This window comes from Anarhichas minor, unplaced genomic scaffold, assembly GCF_050575085.1.
Source record: "Anarhichas minor isolate MPS153535 unplaced genomic scaffold, ASM5057508v1 ptg000027l, whole genome shotgun sequence".
NCBI lineage: Eukaryota > Metazoa > Chordata > Actinopteri > Perciformes > Anarhichadidae > Anarhichas > Anarhichas minor.
Genome location: NW_027466473.1, coordinates 22463632 through 22484968, shown reverse-complemented (window position 1 = coordinate 22484968; position 21337 = coordinate 22463632). Strand labels below are relative to the sequence as shown.

At 41.6% G+C, this 21337-nt stretch overlaps 1 protein-coding gene across 2 annotated transcripts in view; it reads left to right on the top strand.

Annotated features, from left to right (window-relative positions):
- Window positions 1-21055, top strand: part of ppm1e (protein phosphatase, Mg2+/Mn2+ dependent, 1E) — a 37565-nt gene extending 16510 nt beyond the window's left edge. For both annotated transcript variants that reach the window (XM_076101245.1, XM_076101244.1), the window contains exons 3-8: window positions 8824-8945; window positions 10394-10593; window positions 11257-11445; window positions 12442-12585; window positions 13473-13566; window positions 14403-21055. In XM_076101245.1, the coding sequence (XP_075957360.1) occupies window positions 8824-8945; window positions 10394-10593; window positions 11257-11445; window positions 12442-12585; window positions 13473-13566; window positions 14403-15322 (1669 nt within the window). In that variant the 3' untranslated portion in view covers window positions 15323-21055. The remainder of the gene's footprint in view (window positions 1-8823; window positions 8946-10393; window positions 10594-11256; window positions 11446-12441; window positions 12586-13472; window positions 13567-14402) is intronic.
- The last annotated feature ends 282 nt before the right edge of the window (window positions 21056-21337 follow it).

Genomic DNA, 21337 nt, shown 5'->3' with positions numbered 1-21337 from the left:
TTAAGTACGAAAGTTAGGTGACAATTAAATGAACGTTGACGTCTCTGGTTGTTTGAAAGATAGCCAGGCTAGCTGTTTCCCTCTGCTTCCTGTGTTTATGCTAAGCTAATCGCGCCAGAAACATAGACAGAGTTATCATCAAAAATATCAGCGTATATCCCAAAACTATTCCTTTGAAGCACAGGGACATAATATGAAAAAAGTAAACATGCAGGGTGAGAAAAAACAGGATTTGTATACATTTACAGCTGTAGATGTGACTGTTTTTTGTGTTAAGTGAACGTGGCGTCGATGGCAACACTAACGTTTCATTAATCGTGTGGAATTGGTTCACTTTAAAAGGAGCTTCCGGAGGTACGGTTCAGGTCAGGGCATGATGGGGCTCTCACCAATCCACCAATGATCCAGCTGGTGGATTACATAACACCGCCTTAAGGCTTTGTGCAGAGCAGCGCCGGGCCTGCTCACAAACCTCACAGGGAATCACATGCAGCTTCTGTGTGGAGGCTGGAGGCTTTTTTATCTGGAAACTACACTACAACAGACACACAAGTTCAAAGAAGAACCATGACACATGCACAGCTTTAACGCCTCATTCTGCAGAGCGTCGCCTCTCCAGCTGCTGTGAAGTCTTGTTGAAACAGTAGATCCACGGCCCACACAACACTCACATGTACTGCAGGTTTTTATAACAGATTAGACACGCCTCTCTGCAGCCAACATTGTGCACTTCATCGTTAAGTGGAACGCGGCATCGCAAGTGCATGCAGCAGCACTCTGTGACGTCTGCAGTCACAGTCGCTCCATCATTTATTTGTGCACAGTGTTACATCAGCAGAGCTCTGAAAAAAATAAATAAGAATAAACATCCAAAAGGTGTACTGAGGTTGTAACTACTGAGAGGGCAGAACACACTTTTTTGTTGACATCTGCTGGTCCAACAACGATGAAGACGAGCTTGTTTTGAGACACAGTGGTGGAGGAAGTATTCACAACATTTATTTGAGTAAAAGTACTACGGTGTGAAAAATACTGCATTGAAAATGTTCAGTAAAAGTACGTCAGTACTATCAGGAAAACGTAGTTTTGAGTATTAAAAGTATCAAAATGTTTGTGACTGTTATACTATTATATATTATATCATTAGATTATTATAAAAGCAGGGTTTTACTGTTGTAGCTGGAGCTCATTTTAAACTAAAGATTATTCTCATTATGGATGATGTCATGATGTGAAACATGTGATTAATGTAGATCAAACTAATTAAAGAAACATGCTACGTACACATTAATGCAGCAGGAATATTACTCTCGGAGAACAAAAAGATTTGACTCTTGTTTGAGTTAAAATGAGATATATTTTAGTTTAGATGAAGCATCAGTGAATTCCTACAGCTAACCAGTAGATACCAGAAAGCCAAGCAACAGACTAAAGCACCACATGGTGTGTGTGTGTGTGTGTGTGTGTGTGTGTGTGTGTGTGTGTGTGTGTGTGTGTGTGTGTGTGTGAGTGGACCGAGGAGACAAATTAATTCATCAAAGTCACTTGAAAGCCATCTTAGGGGCGATGCAGCAGTAAAATGCTCTGATTTACCGCCGCTCTTCGTGTTATGTAATCCTGTTATGGCCTCTTGAGAATGCTGTGCTCACGTAACAGCAGTTGTTCGAAACACACTGGAATTCAATCTTTAAAAATAAATTAATAAATAATGCGATATAGACGGAGGATTTAGGATTTTCCCCCCCTTTCCTTGGAAAAAGGAACGAGGAATGTCTCGCGTGGATCCTCACCTCCACTTGAGCCCAGAATCAAAGGCTCAACATTGAGGATGCAGACGCTCGTTCTGCGGGTTTGGCGACAGGACGACCGACGCCATTAACTGTCAGTCGCTGGCTTCTGTGTTGCTATGGAAACAACCTTGTTGCTCCACGCCGGGGCTGATTCTGTACGAAAGAAGAAGCTCGTAGAAAAGCAAAAAAAACCCCAACATGGCTGCGTGCATGAGTCATCTGCTAACACGTACACCCAGAGAGCAGCCTGTCGGAGCTTCGCTGCACGATTGTTGCAGCTGAACGCTCCACACGGGAGAACAAAAGCACCCGGCTGTGGTGGAGACAGAGGGAGGAAGAGGAGGATGAGGAGGATGAGGAGGAAGGGGATCATCAATGTCATTAAAAAAAAAAAAAATCATACATACCCAATTTTCTCTGGCGTCTTCAATGCTTTTCTCTGTTTTATATCAATGTTCATATGTACAAAATATTCAGGTTTTTTTTGTGCCCTTGTTCTGAAAAAGACAATATTGCTGTTTTGCCTTTTTAAAGAGGCAATCCTCAAGATGGAAGTCCTGGTGGATTTAGAATATTAAAAACGAAGGAATCGTGCTCAGAGTTTAGTCTCGGGCTGCGCCTGAAACTCCAAACTAACGTGCTGTTTTTCAGAGTTGAGTCCATAATTAATTGTTTGTGTATCCAATGGAGAAAAACTGGAATGCAAATTTCTTTTTTTTTTTTATCAGGGAACGTTGCCACAGAGAGAAACCCAGTTTGTAAGACAGCTAATTATATATTTCCATACTTTCATGAGTGGGCCACAGGATTAATCGCCACGGTGTTGTGGTATTTGTAACGGTGCCTTTCTAGTCTTCCGACCACTCAAAGCGCTTTAACACTACATGTCATTCACCCATTCACACACTGATGGCAGGGTGCAAGATGCCACCTGCCCATCAAACCAATTACCCATTCACACCCACACACAGGACGAAGGCACAGCCGTCGGGTAGAAGGGACATAAAGGGACATTTATTCAAAGTAAAAGCCTTTGAGATTGACCCCATTTGAGCTCTCAAAGCCATTTACATGGCTAATGAAAATAACATTTACATTTGCATTTACGTGCAACCGCGCATTCTCAAGAGGAACATTAAACGTGCCAATGATGTACTTACTTACAATGATGTACTTACATGTCTGTCATAATGTCTAAATGTAGGTGGTTCTTTCCTTCCGACCAGTTTTGTGGGCTTTTTACGTGAAAACATGAATCTCTGCAAACGTTTGGCTTTCCTTTGGTTACAAGGAAAGAGGCAGTGTGTCGAAAACCGCCATACAAAACCCCAATTAAGATGCATATTCATAATGTGCTGTAAACATGTCTAAGAAATGCTCTTAAAACCTAAACAATATCAGCATATCCCACAATCTGAAAATGCTACATTTCTAATTCGGATTATCCAAAAAGGAAAACGCTGTTTACACGACCCCTATCGAATATGGAATATTGTTTTAGAATAATATTCATAATAATGGAATATTAGTGTGCATGTAAACGTAGTAACCGTCGACTGAATATCTTTTGGTTTTGGACAGTTTTTTGTCAACAAAACAAGACATTTGAAGACGTCACCGTGGGAATCCCTGAGAATTGTTTTTGATTAGATTCAACTTTATTGTCACAAGTACGAATAATGAGACGATGAAATGCAGTGTAGCATCTCACCAGAGCTGATGTAAGTTAGTGAAGTCATTGAGAGATGGACAGAACCAACACATTGTAAAATGGAGTTTGGGGGTAAAAAGCGTCTCCTTCCATCAATACCAATGTCTGATAGACGACCAGTGGAACCAGTGGAACCAGTGGAACCAGCGCTGTGTCGTTCCTCTCGTCGGAGGTGTTGTTGCAGTGCGATGGTGTGAACTGAGATTAAGCTCTCCTTTTAATCCTCCTCCGCTCCACATGACCTCACTGTGATGCACGAGCCACAGGGAACCGCCATTGGTGCGCCGCGCGTTCTCCTGTGTGACCTGCAGCCAATCAGAGGCTCCGAGCTCAGCATCCACCCCCACAGGGCAGCCAGTGGTGGAGGGAGGGGGAGAGGGAGGACAGAGAGAGAGGGAGAGGGAGGACAGAGAGAGGACAGAGACAGAAGGAGAGACAGAGACAGAAAGAGAGAGAACAGAGAGAGATAGAGATAAGGAGAGAGGACAGAGAGAGAGACAGAAAGAGAGAGGACAGAGAGAGACAGAGAGAGAGAGAGACAGAGTTTTTATAGTATTTAGCATAATGTAACAAGACAAAGACGAGTCTTTCCTGTGCATCTAAAATAAACTCCTTCATACAAGTACCTTAAATATAGTTCAACACTCTGTTCATAGAGAATACTGCAGAACAAAAAGTTCTACAACTGTGACAGTTTTAAGGTGAAGCTTGAGCTCTTTGTGTCTAACGCTGGATCACAATAACCATAATCTAGTAAAGTTAACCCAGCATCCACCCACACTGCATCCATCTTTAACCCAGTGTTCTCCGCGTCACGGTAGGTTTTTTTACGTGACGTATTTTGGCCATTGTTTGAAAAAACAAGAAGAAAATAAACTATCGGGGGAGGAGGCAATATTCAGAGAAAAAACTCTGAGTTTCTGACATTAAAGTCGTAAATTTATAAGAAAAAACGTGGATATTTTCTGAAATGTCAGATCCTTCTTTACCGTAATGACACTACTTAAGGAGCAACTTAATTCAGACAGCTGGTGTTAGCATGGTTTGGAACTCCACCATTTTTCTGTATTTTTTTCTCATAAATTCTCAACTCTATAATCTCGCAAATTTGAGTTAGATTATCCACATATTTCCTTATCAATTTAGGACTTTTAATCTCGTAAATCTGAGTTTTTCGCATAAATGTACGACTTTGATCTTGGAAATTTTCAGTTTTTTCTTGGAATCTTACCCCCGGCATGCTTATTTATTTATATTTTATACTAACAAAGGCCCTAATACGCTGTTTTAAGACAGATATGTCTGTTAAAGTGATGATTAATTTCATGCTCCACCTCTTTAAGAATAAAAACATATTTCACACATAGAGCTGCCACATCTTCAGGGAGGCTTCGATGGTTACTGCATTATGGGGCATTATGAACCACTCTGTTCCTGATGTCTCTATCTAGCCCACGACCCAGTTTGAGAACAAAAATAAAAGGACCCGACAAAAAAAAAAGAAGTTTCTCAAGTGAGGAGAGGAATTACAAGACGAGATAACCTTATTTCTGATGCCAACAGTGTCTGCAGTAAATCTAAGGACAGCCATGAGTCATTTGGACCATGGCTGTTTAAAACTGGAGATTTTCCACCTTTTAAACCCCTGAATGTCGGTACGAGTCCTAAATCGTGAGGTGAATTGGATCTTACTGTCCATCTCTGACTCTTTATTGTTGAAATGTTCACGCATAAGGAAAACAAATACATCCCGAGGCTGAAATGAGTAATTTAACTATTTCTGTACACAAGACGGTGGAGTTATTTGTAGTTTCTGCGGTTGCTATGGAGAGAGGAATATTCCCTGTTGTGTCTCATATTTACATTTGAACTTCCTCCAACACTTCAACGTACCGACGACAGCAGAGAGATGCAGACTAAATGCAAAGCAAGATACAGCAGCTTCATTTAAAGGGAAACGCCGTGCAGAGACCTTTAGCATTTACACAAAAGAACACATCAAATGCAATAAAACAAACATAAAACAAGGTAATCAAATGCTTTACTTTGGCAGCTGCTTGTTCAGTTCTGCTTATGCTGTTGGGCTAAATTATGAAACGGCATTCCCAAAATCTGGTAAAATCCGACATGGGTTCAACTGAGACTTTTATTCTGAAGGGTTCATATTAAAACTTATATTTTCCTGTGTTGCTAAGTGATGTATTATTCAGAGGAGTAGATCTAGTTTCACGTAGAATGTGTACGCTCTTGTTTCAACAGGAAGTTTAGGAATTCTTTTTGGTTTTACTTCCTCTTTTTTTATACTCTGGACGTTTCTTTGGGAAAGCACAGAGAGCGTTTATACAAGAAAGACACTGTGGAGGCTTTGTTTCTCCACCCACTGCCTGTTTCACCAACTTTGCATGTTTAACAGATGAGCTAAGAGCTCTGGCAGACCCAGATATGACGACGCACGGCCAACAGTTTATAATCAAATACTAAAATGAACCAGAATCCAATGCAAAGATCAGAGGAATGATGTATAGTTAGTCTATACAGTCATAAATCGAAAAATCTTCTCTTTGTTAGTTGGTTAGCAAGAGCAGCGCTTCATTAAAGATGTTGAATGTCATTTTACAGAAGAGTCACAGAGGCCCTTTCACACTTAACACACAAACATTTAATCGTGGAATACGTCCCTGTGTTGTACTCAATTCAGATTAATTAAATGCACCACAATGACTATTTCAAAGTGTGCAACATCACACCATCCAGCGTGTTATTGAGCTGCTGCACTGTTACGAACCAGCAAGGGCTACATTTATTAGTTCTATAATAATACGAAATGAAAGTTTAAAAATAGAAGTGTTCCGTGGGTAAATCTTTGGATGCACTTTATTCTAACAGAATGATAAATGTACTGAATGATTTTAGTAAAACTAGCTGCAGAGCTCTATGATGATGATGTCTGTTAATAAATAATTTTATGTATGTTAGAGTTTAAACTGTATTTATTCACTATAACAGACGCTTTACAGCACTCTTACCTAAACATACTCATAACAACAGTCAGCATGCTAGCGATTAGCATAAGCTAACTGAAAGGGCTACAGCTATCACGAACGGTAAATTAAAAACCAGTAAAGTCCGGCACTGCATGCTTTTAATGTTCTGTAGCATTAAAGCACGGTGGAGTTAGCAAGCTAGCTGGAGTAAAATTGTATAACTTCATGCTTCATGTACACACTCTAGTCACAGCGTAGAAAAAGCACATTTTCACATCGTTAACACTAATTAACCAGATGTTGTGATGTGTTGACGGTTTAGTTTTAAATGCACAGAAAAGAGAGAAGAGTCTTGTTGCTGTGCCGTCATCGTAATGCTAGCCGACTGACCATGTTGCTACTTTCTTCATGTTCAAGAGTTTCCAGAGTTTGAAAACAGGCCAATTATCTCCCACCTGTTGTCCCAATTAACCAATTAAGACCCCCCCCCCCCCTCCCCAAATGGATGCAGAGAAAAGGGTCAGGATATTCTCTTCTGATTGGAACCTTGATTGTGACCGGCTAACCTGACCTGAGACCTGTTACTAGACCGTTTCATGAGCGAGCCACTTCACCAAAACTCCACATAAGACCTGCCTGAACTTTTTTGTACTTCTGTGCATGTACTCAGAAGAAAGTATTTGGGTGTGACTGGCAACACATTACCATATTTGTCCAGGACAGGCATGAATAAATATGTTTTAATAGTTATTGTACATCATGCAGCACTGAAGCGTTGGCCAGGTGCTGTTTGCCTACTGACAGCAAGGTAAAGCAGAATATTCTAAATATAGTGTACACTGATGTTGATGTTTTTAGGTGTCTAAAATACGTCCACAGCAGTACATTACTTTGCTCCCCAGCTGGTACTATCTACTGTAGGTAATACATTTAAAAAACAACACCTGTCCCTTTATTTATAAGCTGTCAATGTCCGTTCAGGGTTTATTTGCAAAGTGTCAGCATCTGGAAGGAAACCCAGTTATCTACAGAAAGCCTTCAGTCCTTCAAACGACTCTCCTCTTCCTCCTCCTCCTCCTCAACACTCTCGTTAACCTTAAGAGGAGCAGCACACTCAGCTCTCAGATGTGCTGATGCACCGCTGCACTCAAACCGAGCTGTTATGTCTTTTTTATTTTTATTCTTCAAGGTACAAACTACTGGCACCAGCTCACTCCAGCTGACAGGATATCTGTGTCTAACAGGAAGTCCTAAATTAACTCAGTTTAAAAAAGAAAAAGGATAAAATGTATTCTGTGTTTAATTTACCTGGGATGGGGTTCATGGGATATCAATCTTAAATGTTGCTTCTGTTTGAATAAGCTTTTTATTCGTCTTTCAGCTTTGTGACAATTAATTTTTCAGATAATCCAATTGTTTTTACATTTTAGTTTGTTTGTTTTGTTTTCCACGTGTTGTTTAATATATCTGTCGACATTTGTTTCATTTGGCTCAAGGAACTGAACGGTCCATTATTCGCTTGGTCAGTCCTCTACTATTCCCAGACTGAGATATCGAGACAATTATGGGATGGATTGCCATGAAATTCCGTCCAGACGCTCATGGTCCCCAGAGGATAAAGCCTACTTACTTTAGGATTCCTCTGATTTCTCATTGGGTGCCATCAGCTGGTCAGAGTTTTCACTTATTCAGTAAAATGTCTGATCTGGTGATCTTCTGACTTTTCATCTAGCACCACTATGACTTGTAGTTTAGGACAAAATGTAACAAATAGATTCATAGATATAAAATTTATAGATTTTTTAAATTTATTATTAAGATAATACATGATTCACTATCCAATCCAGCTATTTGAGTCAGTATTGGGTTGATATCAGTATCGGTGCATCTCTCTTGTCTTGACATAAAGATTTCTGATATGGATGCATAAATTAGTTTTTTAAAGAAAAGTGATCGAGCTATTCCATGTATTTGACATTTTACAGGTAAAAAACAACAAACTTGTTCGTGCTCTCGTGGACAAACTACTGTATCTAATGAAGACTACCTCAACTGTATATTTGACATTTCTGTATCGCAATTTGTTATCATCACCAGACTGTATATGCTTAATATATCAGTAATAACATCTGCCATGTCAATGTCTCGGTCTGTACTGTAATGTTCTGTCGTCGGCTCTAAGAATAGCAAAACCACATTGTTATTCAGTGCAATAAACCGGCTTAATGATGGAAGACATCGCTGATCTCCAGAGAGGATTATCCTAATATGATTTTTCTTCCTGACCCATTCATAAACTGTGTCGCCCCCCCCCCCCCCCCTCCCCTCCCCACTACAGTAACTGCCCGTGCTCCCTGGCTGCAGCGCTGGCCAGAGCCACAGCAGACAGCCTCCTGCAGACCGACCTCTCCATCCACCACCTCAATAAGGCTGTGGAAGATGGAGCTGACCCGTTACCACGTGAGACCCCGGGGGAGTCCACGAGACTGCTCTCACTCACACACACACACACACACACACACACACACACACACACACACACACACACACACACACACACAGTCAAATTAGGTCTCCCACACACACTTACACAGCAGGCATCTAACCACCAGGGCTTTGTCCCAGTTCTCCCCCGCAAAAAGCTGCATTAAGTGGTATTTGACCGCTAGAGGGCGAACCAAAACATACCGACAGGCCAACAAATGTTAGTTAGTAAAGTATTATCAGTAAAATGCACTTTAAGTATCAAAAGTACAATGAATCATTATGCAGAAAGGCTCTTGTCGGTGTTTTTATTTTTATAGAATATTATATTATTCCGTTATCACTAACAAACATATAAGTTCTGTAACATGGAGACAGTTATAGATACTTTGTGTACTACTGTTTTTTTCAAATATAGTGAAGTAAAAAAGTACGATATTTCCCTCTGTATTAGAAGTAGTAAATGTAAACTTAAGTACAAGTACGTCAGAGTTTCAGTTTGAACTGTGAGGGCCTTAGAGCGTCCTGCTGCTCACTGTGTGAGCTTTCTTACAGTAACAACGTCTCGTGTTGTGTAACCGCCTGTGTGATGTGGCTTCACTGCACCCTACTGCTGCTTTTTACCTTCAGCTGTTTTGCAAGGTGTTCTGGGTAAGCCTTGAAGTGAAGTCTCACATTTAAGGCGCTGTTTGACGTCTATGTACTTTTAGAAGGGTGAAGGGAGGAAGTGGGACACGGCGTAGGCCGGCCTGTCTCTGTCTCACGGACACCATGTTTGTGAGAGCAGCGTGAGAGAGACGGCAGAGACTGTTACACCTGCAGCTAACGTTAGTAGGTCATGAACACTTTGTTATCCCAGAGACACGGAGCCGCCTCTGGGCTTGCCTCTGTTCCACTAACTTCTCAATGACAGCTTCTGAAAAAGTAAAACAGCTCCCTGGGTGGGGTGTTATTTTCAAAAATTTAATTCTTGACACATTTTACACACAATTTACCTGCTAAAATCTCTCAAAACAGCCTCGTCTGACTGTCCGCCTGCTGCATGCTGCCTCGTGTATTTAATTTGCCTTAAATTGATGCTGATGCCTTAGTTTAGGGTGCTTTCACACCTCATCTGTTCGCCCGGTTAGTAAAACCAACCACAGGATGTTATGACAGCAGATGTGTGACTCCAGCGTGATTTCAAAAGCTAAGCTATTAATAAATCCAACAGCTGATTGTGAAATCTGTTCAGGAAGTGATATTATTAATCTGTATAAGGCCATCTATATCCACTGCTGCTGTTATTATTAGTAGTAATCATTTTTTTATTATCATTTCTGATACTATTAGTGCTGTCATTCACTTCATTAAGTCCATTAAAAAGTGTGTGTGTGTGTGTGTGTGTGTGTGTGTGTGTGTGTGTGTGTGTGTGTGTGTGTTAGAGATGGAGTCTGTGAAGCTGGCCTGGCTGGTGTTCAACCGGCTGTTTGAGATTTGCTGCCTCTGGCTGAAGGAGCTGCCTTTCCGACGCCGTCCACAGCCGTACTACGAGACCTCCATCCACGCCATCAAGAACATGAGGCGCAAGATGGAGGACAAGCACGTCATCATCCCCGACTTCAACACGCTCCTCAACATTCAGGTAGATACTTCAGATACTTCAGATACTTCAGATACTTCAGATACTTTAGATACCTGGATAACAACACACGGTTAACAACACTGCTGTTTGCTTCGTCAATCTAAACAGGTTTAAAACAATGTTGTGAAGGTTTGCTCAGTTTAGCTCTGTGAATAATAAACATATGTGGTTATAAAAGTAAAATTAATTGTAAAATCATCCACTTCTACCGAATTTAATATTCAGTTGTTGCCACAAATCATTTATTTTGCTGATAAATTGTACAAATTACACCAAACCAGTGTGTCACATTCCAGCATGTCAATTATTTGTAATTTTGTTTGTTATGTTCTTCAAAAACGTTTTTGTTAAATTTAAAAACTCAGAGTATTAGACAGAAAGCCATCTACTACAGTCTGTGATTTGAAGTTGTGCACTGACTCAGTACACCTGCCTGCAGATGTAGTTGTACTTGTATTTTTTACAAAGACAACATTGGAGGTGAGTGTGAAAGGGTGTATTCTGTCATACATACTCCTGTTGTCAGGATATTAATGCATTAAAGTCACTGTTGCACAATCAACAACTATTATCTTTGGTTTACTGCGACAAGTTTTGTTTTGTTTTGAACCTGTAGTGTTAGTTGACCTTTAACCCTGTTGTGTGACTGGATTCGTCTCTCAGGATCAGGAGGAACAGGCTTACTTTGCTGTGTTTGACGGCCACGGCGGCGTGGACGCGGCCATTTACGCTGCCAACCACCTCCACGTCAACTTGGTCCAACAGGAATGCTTCAACCAGGACCCGATCGAGGCGCTCTGCGGGGCCTTCAGAGTCACCGACGAGCGCTTCGTGAAGAAGGCCTCACGAGAGGTAACCTCTTCTGCAGGAGGAGAAACACATTCACATGTATTTACATCAGACCACACAGAGTACTGAGCACTGTACTCCTGTGGATTATGCAACGCAACAATATGTTAACTGTAGTGTATTTGTTTACTAATACTACTACTACTACTGTTATTGTTATTACTGCTACTTCTGCCACAGTACTGCTACTATTACTAATACTTCTACTTTTACTACTGATGCTTCGACTACTGTGATAACTGCGACTGGTACTTTGTTTTGTTGTTTGTCCGTCTTTTTACATGACAAATAACAATTATCGTGTAAATGACGACATCAGAACGTGGCAGACAGCCAATCAGATTGCAGCAGAGCAACGGGCCATCAAACGCACGTGGTGTCCAATGGTGGACTCAAATTTAACTGCAGTAGTTGAAGAAGTATTCAAATGTTTTACTTGAGTAAAAGTAGTAATACCACTGTGTAGAAATACTCTGTTACAAGTAAATTTCACTCAAGTAACTCTACAAAAGTATCAGCATCAAAATATACTTAATACTTTCAATATATTTACAATTAGGGATTATTAAAGTACATCTCTCTCTCTGTCTCAAAAGTACTCAATATGCAGAATATGTATATTATATTATCGGATTACAGTAATTGATGGATTAATGAGTTCATCACTTTAATGTTACAGATGGTGAAGGTGGAGCTAATTGTAATTACTCTAAATACTACTGGGTGGATTAATACATCATCATTTCGTAGCAATAGACACCAGCAGGAACCGGGGATGTTTTATGTTTTACGTGATGCATATTGATCCCATCGCCTCTATTTGTGTCTTTATTTCCCTCTGAAACACAAATACGGAATTTCTTTTCACCAGTTAGTAATCTGATGAAGTATAGTCGTGTTGCAGCTGCTGCTTTGTTGTGTGTGTGTGTGTGTGTGTGTGTGTGTGTGTGTGTGTGTGTGCGCGCTTAACACTGAAACGTGTGTGTCCGTGTTTGGCAGCGCCTGCGTTGCGGCACGACGGGCGTGGTGACGTTCCTTCGGGGTCGGACGCTGTACGTGGCCTGGCTGGGAGACTCCCAGGTCATTCTGGTCAGGAAAGGACAAGCGGTGGAGCTGATGAAGCCACACAAACCAGACAGAGAGGTAACACTCACATGATATCTATCGTACTGTGTACTCATCAGATGTCTGGGAGGACCACTCTGTATTTCTAAATGGTCTCTCGTGCTTTTAGCTTGTAGAAAGTCCTCTTTACAAACAAATGTTTTGTTTAGTACATGGAGGACAAAACCCTGGACAGTGGTTCAACCAGACTGACAACTAAAAGACAAAGATCCTCTGAGCAGCAGTTGAATAAGAATAGAAGAAATCTTAGTTTAGCATCAAAATGTGTGCAGATTTGAATACGATGAGCTTCCTGTTTCAGTGTCAAGAGTTTCACAATAAAGCAGCCTGTAACGAGCTGGAATAAACAGCAGACGTGTTGCTTTAGCGAAGCTCTTCTTCCGACTCCACACTAGAAACAGAAGGTTAGTTTAGGGTTAACACTGCTGGAATATCAGCTGAACTAATCACAGTTTAAACCTCTTTAATCTAACAACCGAGGAGACTCCAGAGAGACTTAATCAATATCTAGAGTTCAATAATGATCGAGAGTCACTGCACTGGAAAACAAATTCAACATCCGAGTTCCACCAGTATTAAACACTGTGGAGACGTCGACTAAATGGACGTTTTCATTATTTAATTATTCTTCATTTGGGGACAAAACTATTTCTCATTTAAATAAAACATTTGGTGTCTGAATTCCACTGTTTCTTATATAATATAAATAGTTGTAATGGAAGGAAAGAAGACAAACATCAATGTAACGGCTGATTACAAACAAACGGTGCTGAATTTATACATTTTACAACTACTAGAACTTTGTATTGCATTTAAACTTATAAAGAAATAGCTCATTAAATAACTTACGTTACATGTGAGAGTCTTCACCACTAAAGCCGGCTGTGCTTCACGTGTGTCTGCAGGATGAGAAGCAGAGGATCGAGGCTCTGGGAGGCTGCGTGATCTGGTTTGGCACATGGAGGGTTAACGGCAGTCTGTCCGTATCCAGAGCAATAGGTAAAGTATTGATACTCAGTGTGTCACATGTGGTGGTGGTGCAACGGATCATTCAAATCACACCGGATAGTTTAATTATAGCAGCTGATCTACAAGGATCCATCCGTCCCAAAAATCATTTTTACCGCTCTGTCAGTAAACCATCAACAATTCTGAATGTTATCCTTTTACTTTGTTATACTTTGTGTTTTGTTTTTCTTTATAAAAACACACAATTCAAACTACCAATCTTGTCATTGGTAGTTTGAATGATGTGTATTATAACCTGTTTATAGCTAGTGTAAACAGCTCATAATTCATCTCTAATATCTATTTATATTGTTGGGAAAACATCTTCAAACTACTGGATTTATTCAAGTTTATCACCAACACTATATTTTACAGATTACATGTGAACACATCATGATAACGTTATAATGTACCTTCAGCCAGTTCACTGAGCAGAGCCTGAAGGCATCATAATGTAACTGAAGTGAACCTCGGTTGGTTAGCGGTTAGCGGTGCTGCTAACGTTACTAGCTCTCCTCCTGTTGGTTTGAACACTGATTGGTTGTTTACAATGAAACATGATCAGAGATCAGAGACTAGAAACACATCAATTATGTCCTGATCACATATTTCACTGAATATTGGTGCATAACGATCGTCAGTGAAACTTTATTTCACACTGTAATGGTTAATGTTAAACTGTGGAATTGATCAGAGGTTCACATGCGTGCCGAACCGTGAGGTCCGTTACACCACTAACATGTAGTATTTACTCTTGTTTTAACTTTGTCTGCTGAAACGAGAGAATCCAGACCCGAGCAGAATAACCTGTTGACCTTTGTCGGCAGGCGACTCGGAGCACAAGCCGTACATCTGTGGTGATGCAGACCACGACGTCTTCCCATTGGACGGTTCAGAAGACTACCTGATCCTGGCCTGCGATGGCTTCTGGGACACGATGACCCCTGACGAGGCGGTGCAGGTGGTCAGCGACCACCTGGAGGAGAACACCGGAGACACCACCATGGTGGCCCACAAGCTGGTGGCCTCGGCACGCGACGCGGGCTCCAGCGACAACATCACCGTCATAGTGGTCTTCCTGCGGGATCCGCGGTCGCCACTGCCCACCGGCGCCGAGGACGAGGAGGAGGGTGCGGCGGACGAAGAGGCGGGGGAGGAGGAGGTCGCGGAGGTGGAGGAGGAGGAACCGGAAGAGGAGGAGGAAGACGAGGCGGTCAAGGCGGAGCGCGGTGAGGGCGGCAGCACTGCGGACATCGGGGGGAAGGGTCGCGGCGGCTGGCCCATGCAGCAGTGCTCGGCACCAGCTGACCTCGGCTACGAAGACCGAACGGATTCGTTCACGGACAGAACTAGCCTCGACCTGATGGTGCCGTCGCTGGAGGGCCGCATCTCACTGAACTCACGGCAACCCTGCTCCGACTTTAGCCCCGACCTCCACACGGCCTCCCGTATCTATCGAGAAGAGCGCCCGCCGAGGCGCAGGTCCTGTATCCCCTTTCAGGAGCCCGGCGTCTCTCGCTTCACGGACCCGCTGTGGCCCCAGGCGGCCACGCTGTTAGGCCAGGTAGTGAGGCAAAGCCACAGGCCCGGTTCTGGTACTCGCCGGTGGGTCCGGAGGAGGCCAGGCGCATCCAAGCAGCTGCTAGGCCTGTTACCATCCGGCCACCTGCTGCCGCACACGCAGCACCACTCTGACCGGAGGCCCGGGGTGGCGACGCCACACCTGCCCCACGGTACCACCATCTAAAGAGAGGTGACCCAAAACCATCTCCTTCATTTGTCCGGTCCTGCCCCTCAGCCCACCCCGACCCGCCTCAGCCTTCAACAACACGTCTTTCTTTGATAGTAGGTAGTCGTGGTTATTGAATTTCAAATGTAAGCCGGCCCACTACCACACAAGCCCTGCTCCTTAAGCTGTAGGTAAAGCTAAAACAACCGCATCCTCTCCATTGTGACCAGATGACATGAAGCCAGAGCTGGAAATGCAGGTTGTGTTCAGACTGAACTGGAGATCCAGCTCACTGGAGTTTAGGTCTGTTGTGGACTACGACAGCTCTTCAGTGCCAAGACAAGCAAAAGTTCCCATTTTCAGTCTGAACACACGCTTTAAGATTAATTGAAATGCTCGGTCGCTCGACACTCTCGGCAGAGATGTTGTTCTCGGGTACATGCAGAGAGAAAGATTTGATCTCACCACTTATTTAGTATTTTGTTTCTAATGAACACAATCATGTTTTTAACATTACCTACTAGATGATCTACATAGACGCCAATATCCAGACATGTTCGTTACACTTAGAACAAGCTGAAATGTTGCTGTGCTAAAGAATCGGTTGGCTTTAGTTGACAAAGGATTGAACCTTCCCCCAAACTGTTACCGCATTGTACTCATCTGTAGAATTAAGATTCCCCTTCACTGGAGCTAAAATGTCCAGACCAAAGCTTACAAAACAGCCCTAAACTAAAAGTACACTAAATACTTTTATGTAATTCATCTGTCTTCCGTCTATTTAATGTCGCCCAGGTGTAAATACGACACAGTTCGTATTTTGTCTTGAGACGGCCGTCGAGAACGTCAAGCGACCGAACATTAAATTAAACTAATGGCGAAAGCTTGGCTCCCCTTTTCTCAACCACAGCAATCCCTCGATGGCAGATGAAGTTCGTGGAGGAGGACGGAACAATTGTAGCTCCTGGTTTTCTGGGACACATGCTGTTCTTTACCCTTCCCCATCACAGTCAATGACCCAGCCATTATCCAGCCACAATGTGTCTGCAGATAAAAGCACTTAACACCGGATTATAAGAGATTAGCAGTCACTTACGTGAATAAGTGCTTCATGTAGTCCAGTATTCCAGATGGGGATATACTCCTGAGAGAAAGTTGGGTTTGGGTTTTCAAAAATGTATTTTTGTTGTTGGGCCACAGAGCTATTGGACAGTACTCCAAGTGTATTCACTTTTACACTAATCCCCATTAGAAGTATTTTCCAGCAGGCTTGATAAGTGCAAACTATTTAATGTTGAGCCGGGATAGTTGAAAGCTGCAGAACACGTGCCTTCCATATGTGTTACTAAAGCCGACTTCCTTTACACACATTTTCACTAATTATGAAATCCATGTGTTCATATTAGCCATTAAAAGGACAAGTCGCACGACGACTCTTTGCCACTTTAAAGGAACAGTTTGGCGTTTATTCATTTTCTTAGATGAGAAGTTTGATACCACTCTCACGCGTCAAACTTATAAGTATGTTTCCCAACACGTCCTTTAAGTTTCGTAGCCAATTCAAATAACATGCAAACATCCCCGTCATCAGCTACGTTAGCAAAGTTCAAACTCAAGTCTTTATGCCACCTTCCACATTCATAGGTTTCATATACCCAACACGCAACATGGTAGAGTTTCTCTTTAACGCTAACTCACAATCATAATTAACAAATGTAATCATCAAATAATACTGATTTATATGATAAAAACTAATATAGCACCCATACTAACTGATCTGTGCTTAAAATACACACCTTAGCATTACTGTATCTAACCATACTTAATGACTAAACTATACTAAACACTTGCTGTGAAACTATGACATCATAGGTAAACCCCTGACCCACGTTTACCCAAAAGTTCTTAACTCTTGATTGTTATTTTCAAAAGTACTAAAATATGTTTTGGTTGCCTCTTAATGCTATATATTTAAAGTGACTGTTCTCTAAACCCCTCCCCCTACTTACTGTTGCTACAGCTGTCAGTCTTTCCGTTCTCGCACATTTTAGCTACAACTCGAAATTCGTAGTAATTGTTTGTTTTTTTTAAAACAATGGCTTCTCGTTTATGGCCGACCAAAACCGCCATTTTTTTTCTTAAAATAACAACTGCATGCTAGCATATTTCTATCTTAGCTAGCTAGCTAATTAGCGTTAGCTCCGGGAGTTGGTTGAAAACTCTTTTGTCCGGTTGATTTTGAAACAAGAGCCCTGTATAAGGAGTTTTAAATACGCGGCATAACGCTAAAAGACTGAGGGTGAAGCTACATGTGGCAGATTTGTCATTTTTAAACTACTAAAAAAATGCTTTGGTTGCTTTTTTATGCTATATATTTAAATTTGTTGTGGTAGCAAGTGACTGTTCTCTAAACCCCCAAACCCCATATTTTGTCCACATATAAGACAGCGCAGAATAAAACCAACTACTAATCGTAAGCAGCGCAAAATGGTTAAATTATTGTACATTATGGCACTTTTTTGCCGTTATGGATCATACATTCGGGGGTGGAGTTTACTGAGCGGTCATGTTTGGACGCATTAATTATCCCCTAACATTCCCTAACAGTCATTCCCCAATTATTTTGGTTGATGCAGTGACTTTGCAAACATCCGGACGTTAGTGACGACCAGGTTCCGTAAATTGTGCCTCCACTTTCCTGACCCGGTCCAAACATGTGATCCCCCAGACAAATGGGTTCTGGTTTTTGAGGGCCGTCGCCTCCCTTCTTTCAGTCTTATTGGGAGATTGGAGGGCTCCTTCTCCTGTAAACCAACCTATGGACTGATTAGTGAAGAGAATCAGAATGTACCTCATGTGTCCCGGAGTGTCCTCGAGAGACTCGGTGAAGGGTGTCAACATGAGGTGGTGTTTTCTTTGGGGTATCTTAGTATCTTAAGAGGAATGTACTGCCCAGACACTCAACAATCTAAAGCCACTGGATCCCTTTTTGTTGAAGCATCAATGCAGTCTCTAGAAAACGTTGGTCGATACCCCAAGAAGATCACAACGGAAATCATTTCCAATAGCCACTTTGGCACGGATGCATATATATATATATATATATATATATATATATATATATATATTATGAGTACTAATTGTGAGTTGAGCGAGTGCTGGAGGAGTGTACATATAATAATTATGTCTTGTAAATCAATGGTTTTAATCCGTGCTCCACGAGGCCCGACAGTTGGGTCAGTTGTTGGATCTGGATCCCAGAATCTCACACCACCAGGCTGAGGAGGAGGAGGTGAGGATTTGATGCTATCGCACAGCCGGAGAAGGGCATCAGTCAGTAAACACTGCCGCTGCCTTCAAGAGCTGCTAAAATATATAAAAAGGTGTTGAAGAAGCAGTCTGGCTTTCCACTGGAAGAGTCTCAGTGTACCATCATAGCCTAGCTGCTGTCTCGCCCTGCTTTCCTACCCTGACATGAATAGAAAGAAAAATATACATGAAAATGTTTAATTATTGGCTTTAAATACTGCATCTCCGATCTGCAGCTGCCAATTTAAAACATTCAAAAATAATCTGTTACAGCCTTAAAAAGAATGCCAATGAAATTGTAGTTTGTAGGTTTTCATTCTAACTCGGCTGGCGTTAGAAGCTTAGCGTGGCGTTGACTAGAGAAGAGGAACACAGTGAGCTGAGCTGCTCTGGTGCTGAGGGTCAAATGGAGGAAACTCACAGGATCTTGTTATGATGACAACGTTTTCTTGTGTCAGGAGTCTTAAACAAGGAGAATGGTTAAATATGTTTATATGTACTCGGTCGTTACAACAAGATACTTGGTCCCTTGTCATAATAATAAAAAAACTTGGTCTTTTGCCATAACAAGTTACTTGTTTTTGTTGTTATAACAAGATACTCATTTTTTTGCCATAACAAGATACTTGTTCTTTTGTCATGATAACAGAATACTTGGTCTTTTGTTATTATAACATCTTACAATAAGATGGTATTGTTATGAAAAGATAGATTTATCATTTTGAGATCTTTAAAAGATCACAAGAGGTCTTTTGTGTGTAAATGGTGGCCGTTGATTGGAGCGTGTTGTACTTGTGGCCACACCTCAGAGCAGCTGTGCAGTACCTTTCTGTCCTCTGTGATTCACTGATGTAGTCTCACAGTGACGATGTGAATGATGAACTGCGCTCTGGAGGGAAAAAGACGAACCACAACAGTGACAAGGATCCATGGGTTGCATTCATCAAAACCCCTGTAAATCAGTTATACAGTGTGACTCATCTTATTGCAAAGACCGCCAGAAGTCGTCACTGTATGAGCAATAAAAACCATCACCTTGTGGTGAATCCTCTACCTAAGCTCGAGAAACCCACACTTCCTCCCCTCACTCACGCTCTGCTTGCACTAAAAACGTTCCTCTGAGTCGGATGTTTCCCTTCCCCGATGATGATGATGATGGTAATCATAATCAGTCTTAGCTATAGAGGGCCCCTCCATGAATCTATTTACACACACACACACACACACACAAAGCTGTGCGCTCTGTAAGCAATAATGACGTTGCATCAAAAGGCTCTCTGAGGGATTTGTCTTCTGCTGAAGGAGGCAACAAAAAAAAAAGTGTCTCTCAGCCAGAACTTGAAAGGTCACAGAGCAGAAATGCTGAAGCTCCTGAAGTCAATTTCTCATTCACCATTTTTGTAGACAAACGTCGTAAGTTAGCATCGCACTGGTTCCCTCGACAATAAGCTAATGGGACTTTTTTGCCATTTGATTTTTTGCAAAAAATAAACTCTGTGGCAAATAAAACATTTATGAGATTTACACATTTTGTTCAGAAAGATGGATCTCCACAAATCAACACCATTTTTGTGATTTTTTAAAAAAAGCATGAATGCAATCGCCTGAAGTAAAAAGCTAACGTTAGGCTGTAAACTAACTACACCACGTGTAGTTAGTGAGTATATACCAGGTGTGCATTCTCTCTAATCTCCACCAGGGGGCGACTCCTCTGGTTGTATAGAAGTCTATGAGAAAATGACTCTACTTCTCTCTTGATTTATTACCTCAGTAAACATTGTAAACATGAGTTTATGGTCTCAATCTCTAGTTTCAAGTCTTCTTCAATACAGCATGATGTTCATTTAGTACATTATGGTCCATTTAGAGTCAAACAGACCATAAAGCAGGGGATGCTTTAGGGGCGGGGCTACACGGTGATTGACAGGTCTCTACCAGAGACGTATACGGCATCTCTACGTCACTCCTCAGTCCAATTATGATCACTTCCATTCATTGGATGCAAAATTCACTAGAGGGGTATTTACTGACGTATGTTGTATCGTAGAACAAAACTTTAAAATCTCTTAAACTTTAACCACAGACCGTATTTCAGGACTCAAAGCAAAAGTCCATTGACTTCAAAGTGAGGGAACCAGAAGTGCAAAATTGCTGACTCATGTCCTGGTTTTGGGACTAATTCCTGCAGCGCTCTATGACGGGGAGGATGAATGAGATCATTGAGGGCTGTGATTGGTCCCTTCTTCTTCTTGTCCTCCAAGCAGGAAGACAAACCCCATCATTGGCTCTTCTTCAACATGCAGATTAGGTTTAAAAAACAAAACAAATAAAAAAAACAGTAAAACACACATTGAGTACCTGTATTATGTGTTCCTGTAGTATATAAAATATGTGTACTGTAACCGGTGACTAATTATCATGTATATAAAGATTAGAACAAGTCCTCGACTGATGCCTTTTCTTTCCTGAAGAGTTGTGATTGTCTGATCTGTTTGCATGTTTCTGCTCCTCATTAGGCTACATTAAATTACCCAGAATCCTTTGCTTTACCCATTGGGTACCCATACACAAGTCTTTTCATGCCACTTTCTACTTCACTGCATCAAAGAGAAATATTGTACCTTTACTACATTTATTTGACAGCTTTAATTACTTTACAAGTTATGATTTCTGCCCACAAATATATATGAAGATCAAGTCATTTTTCATGGAAAAATATTTCAT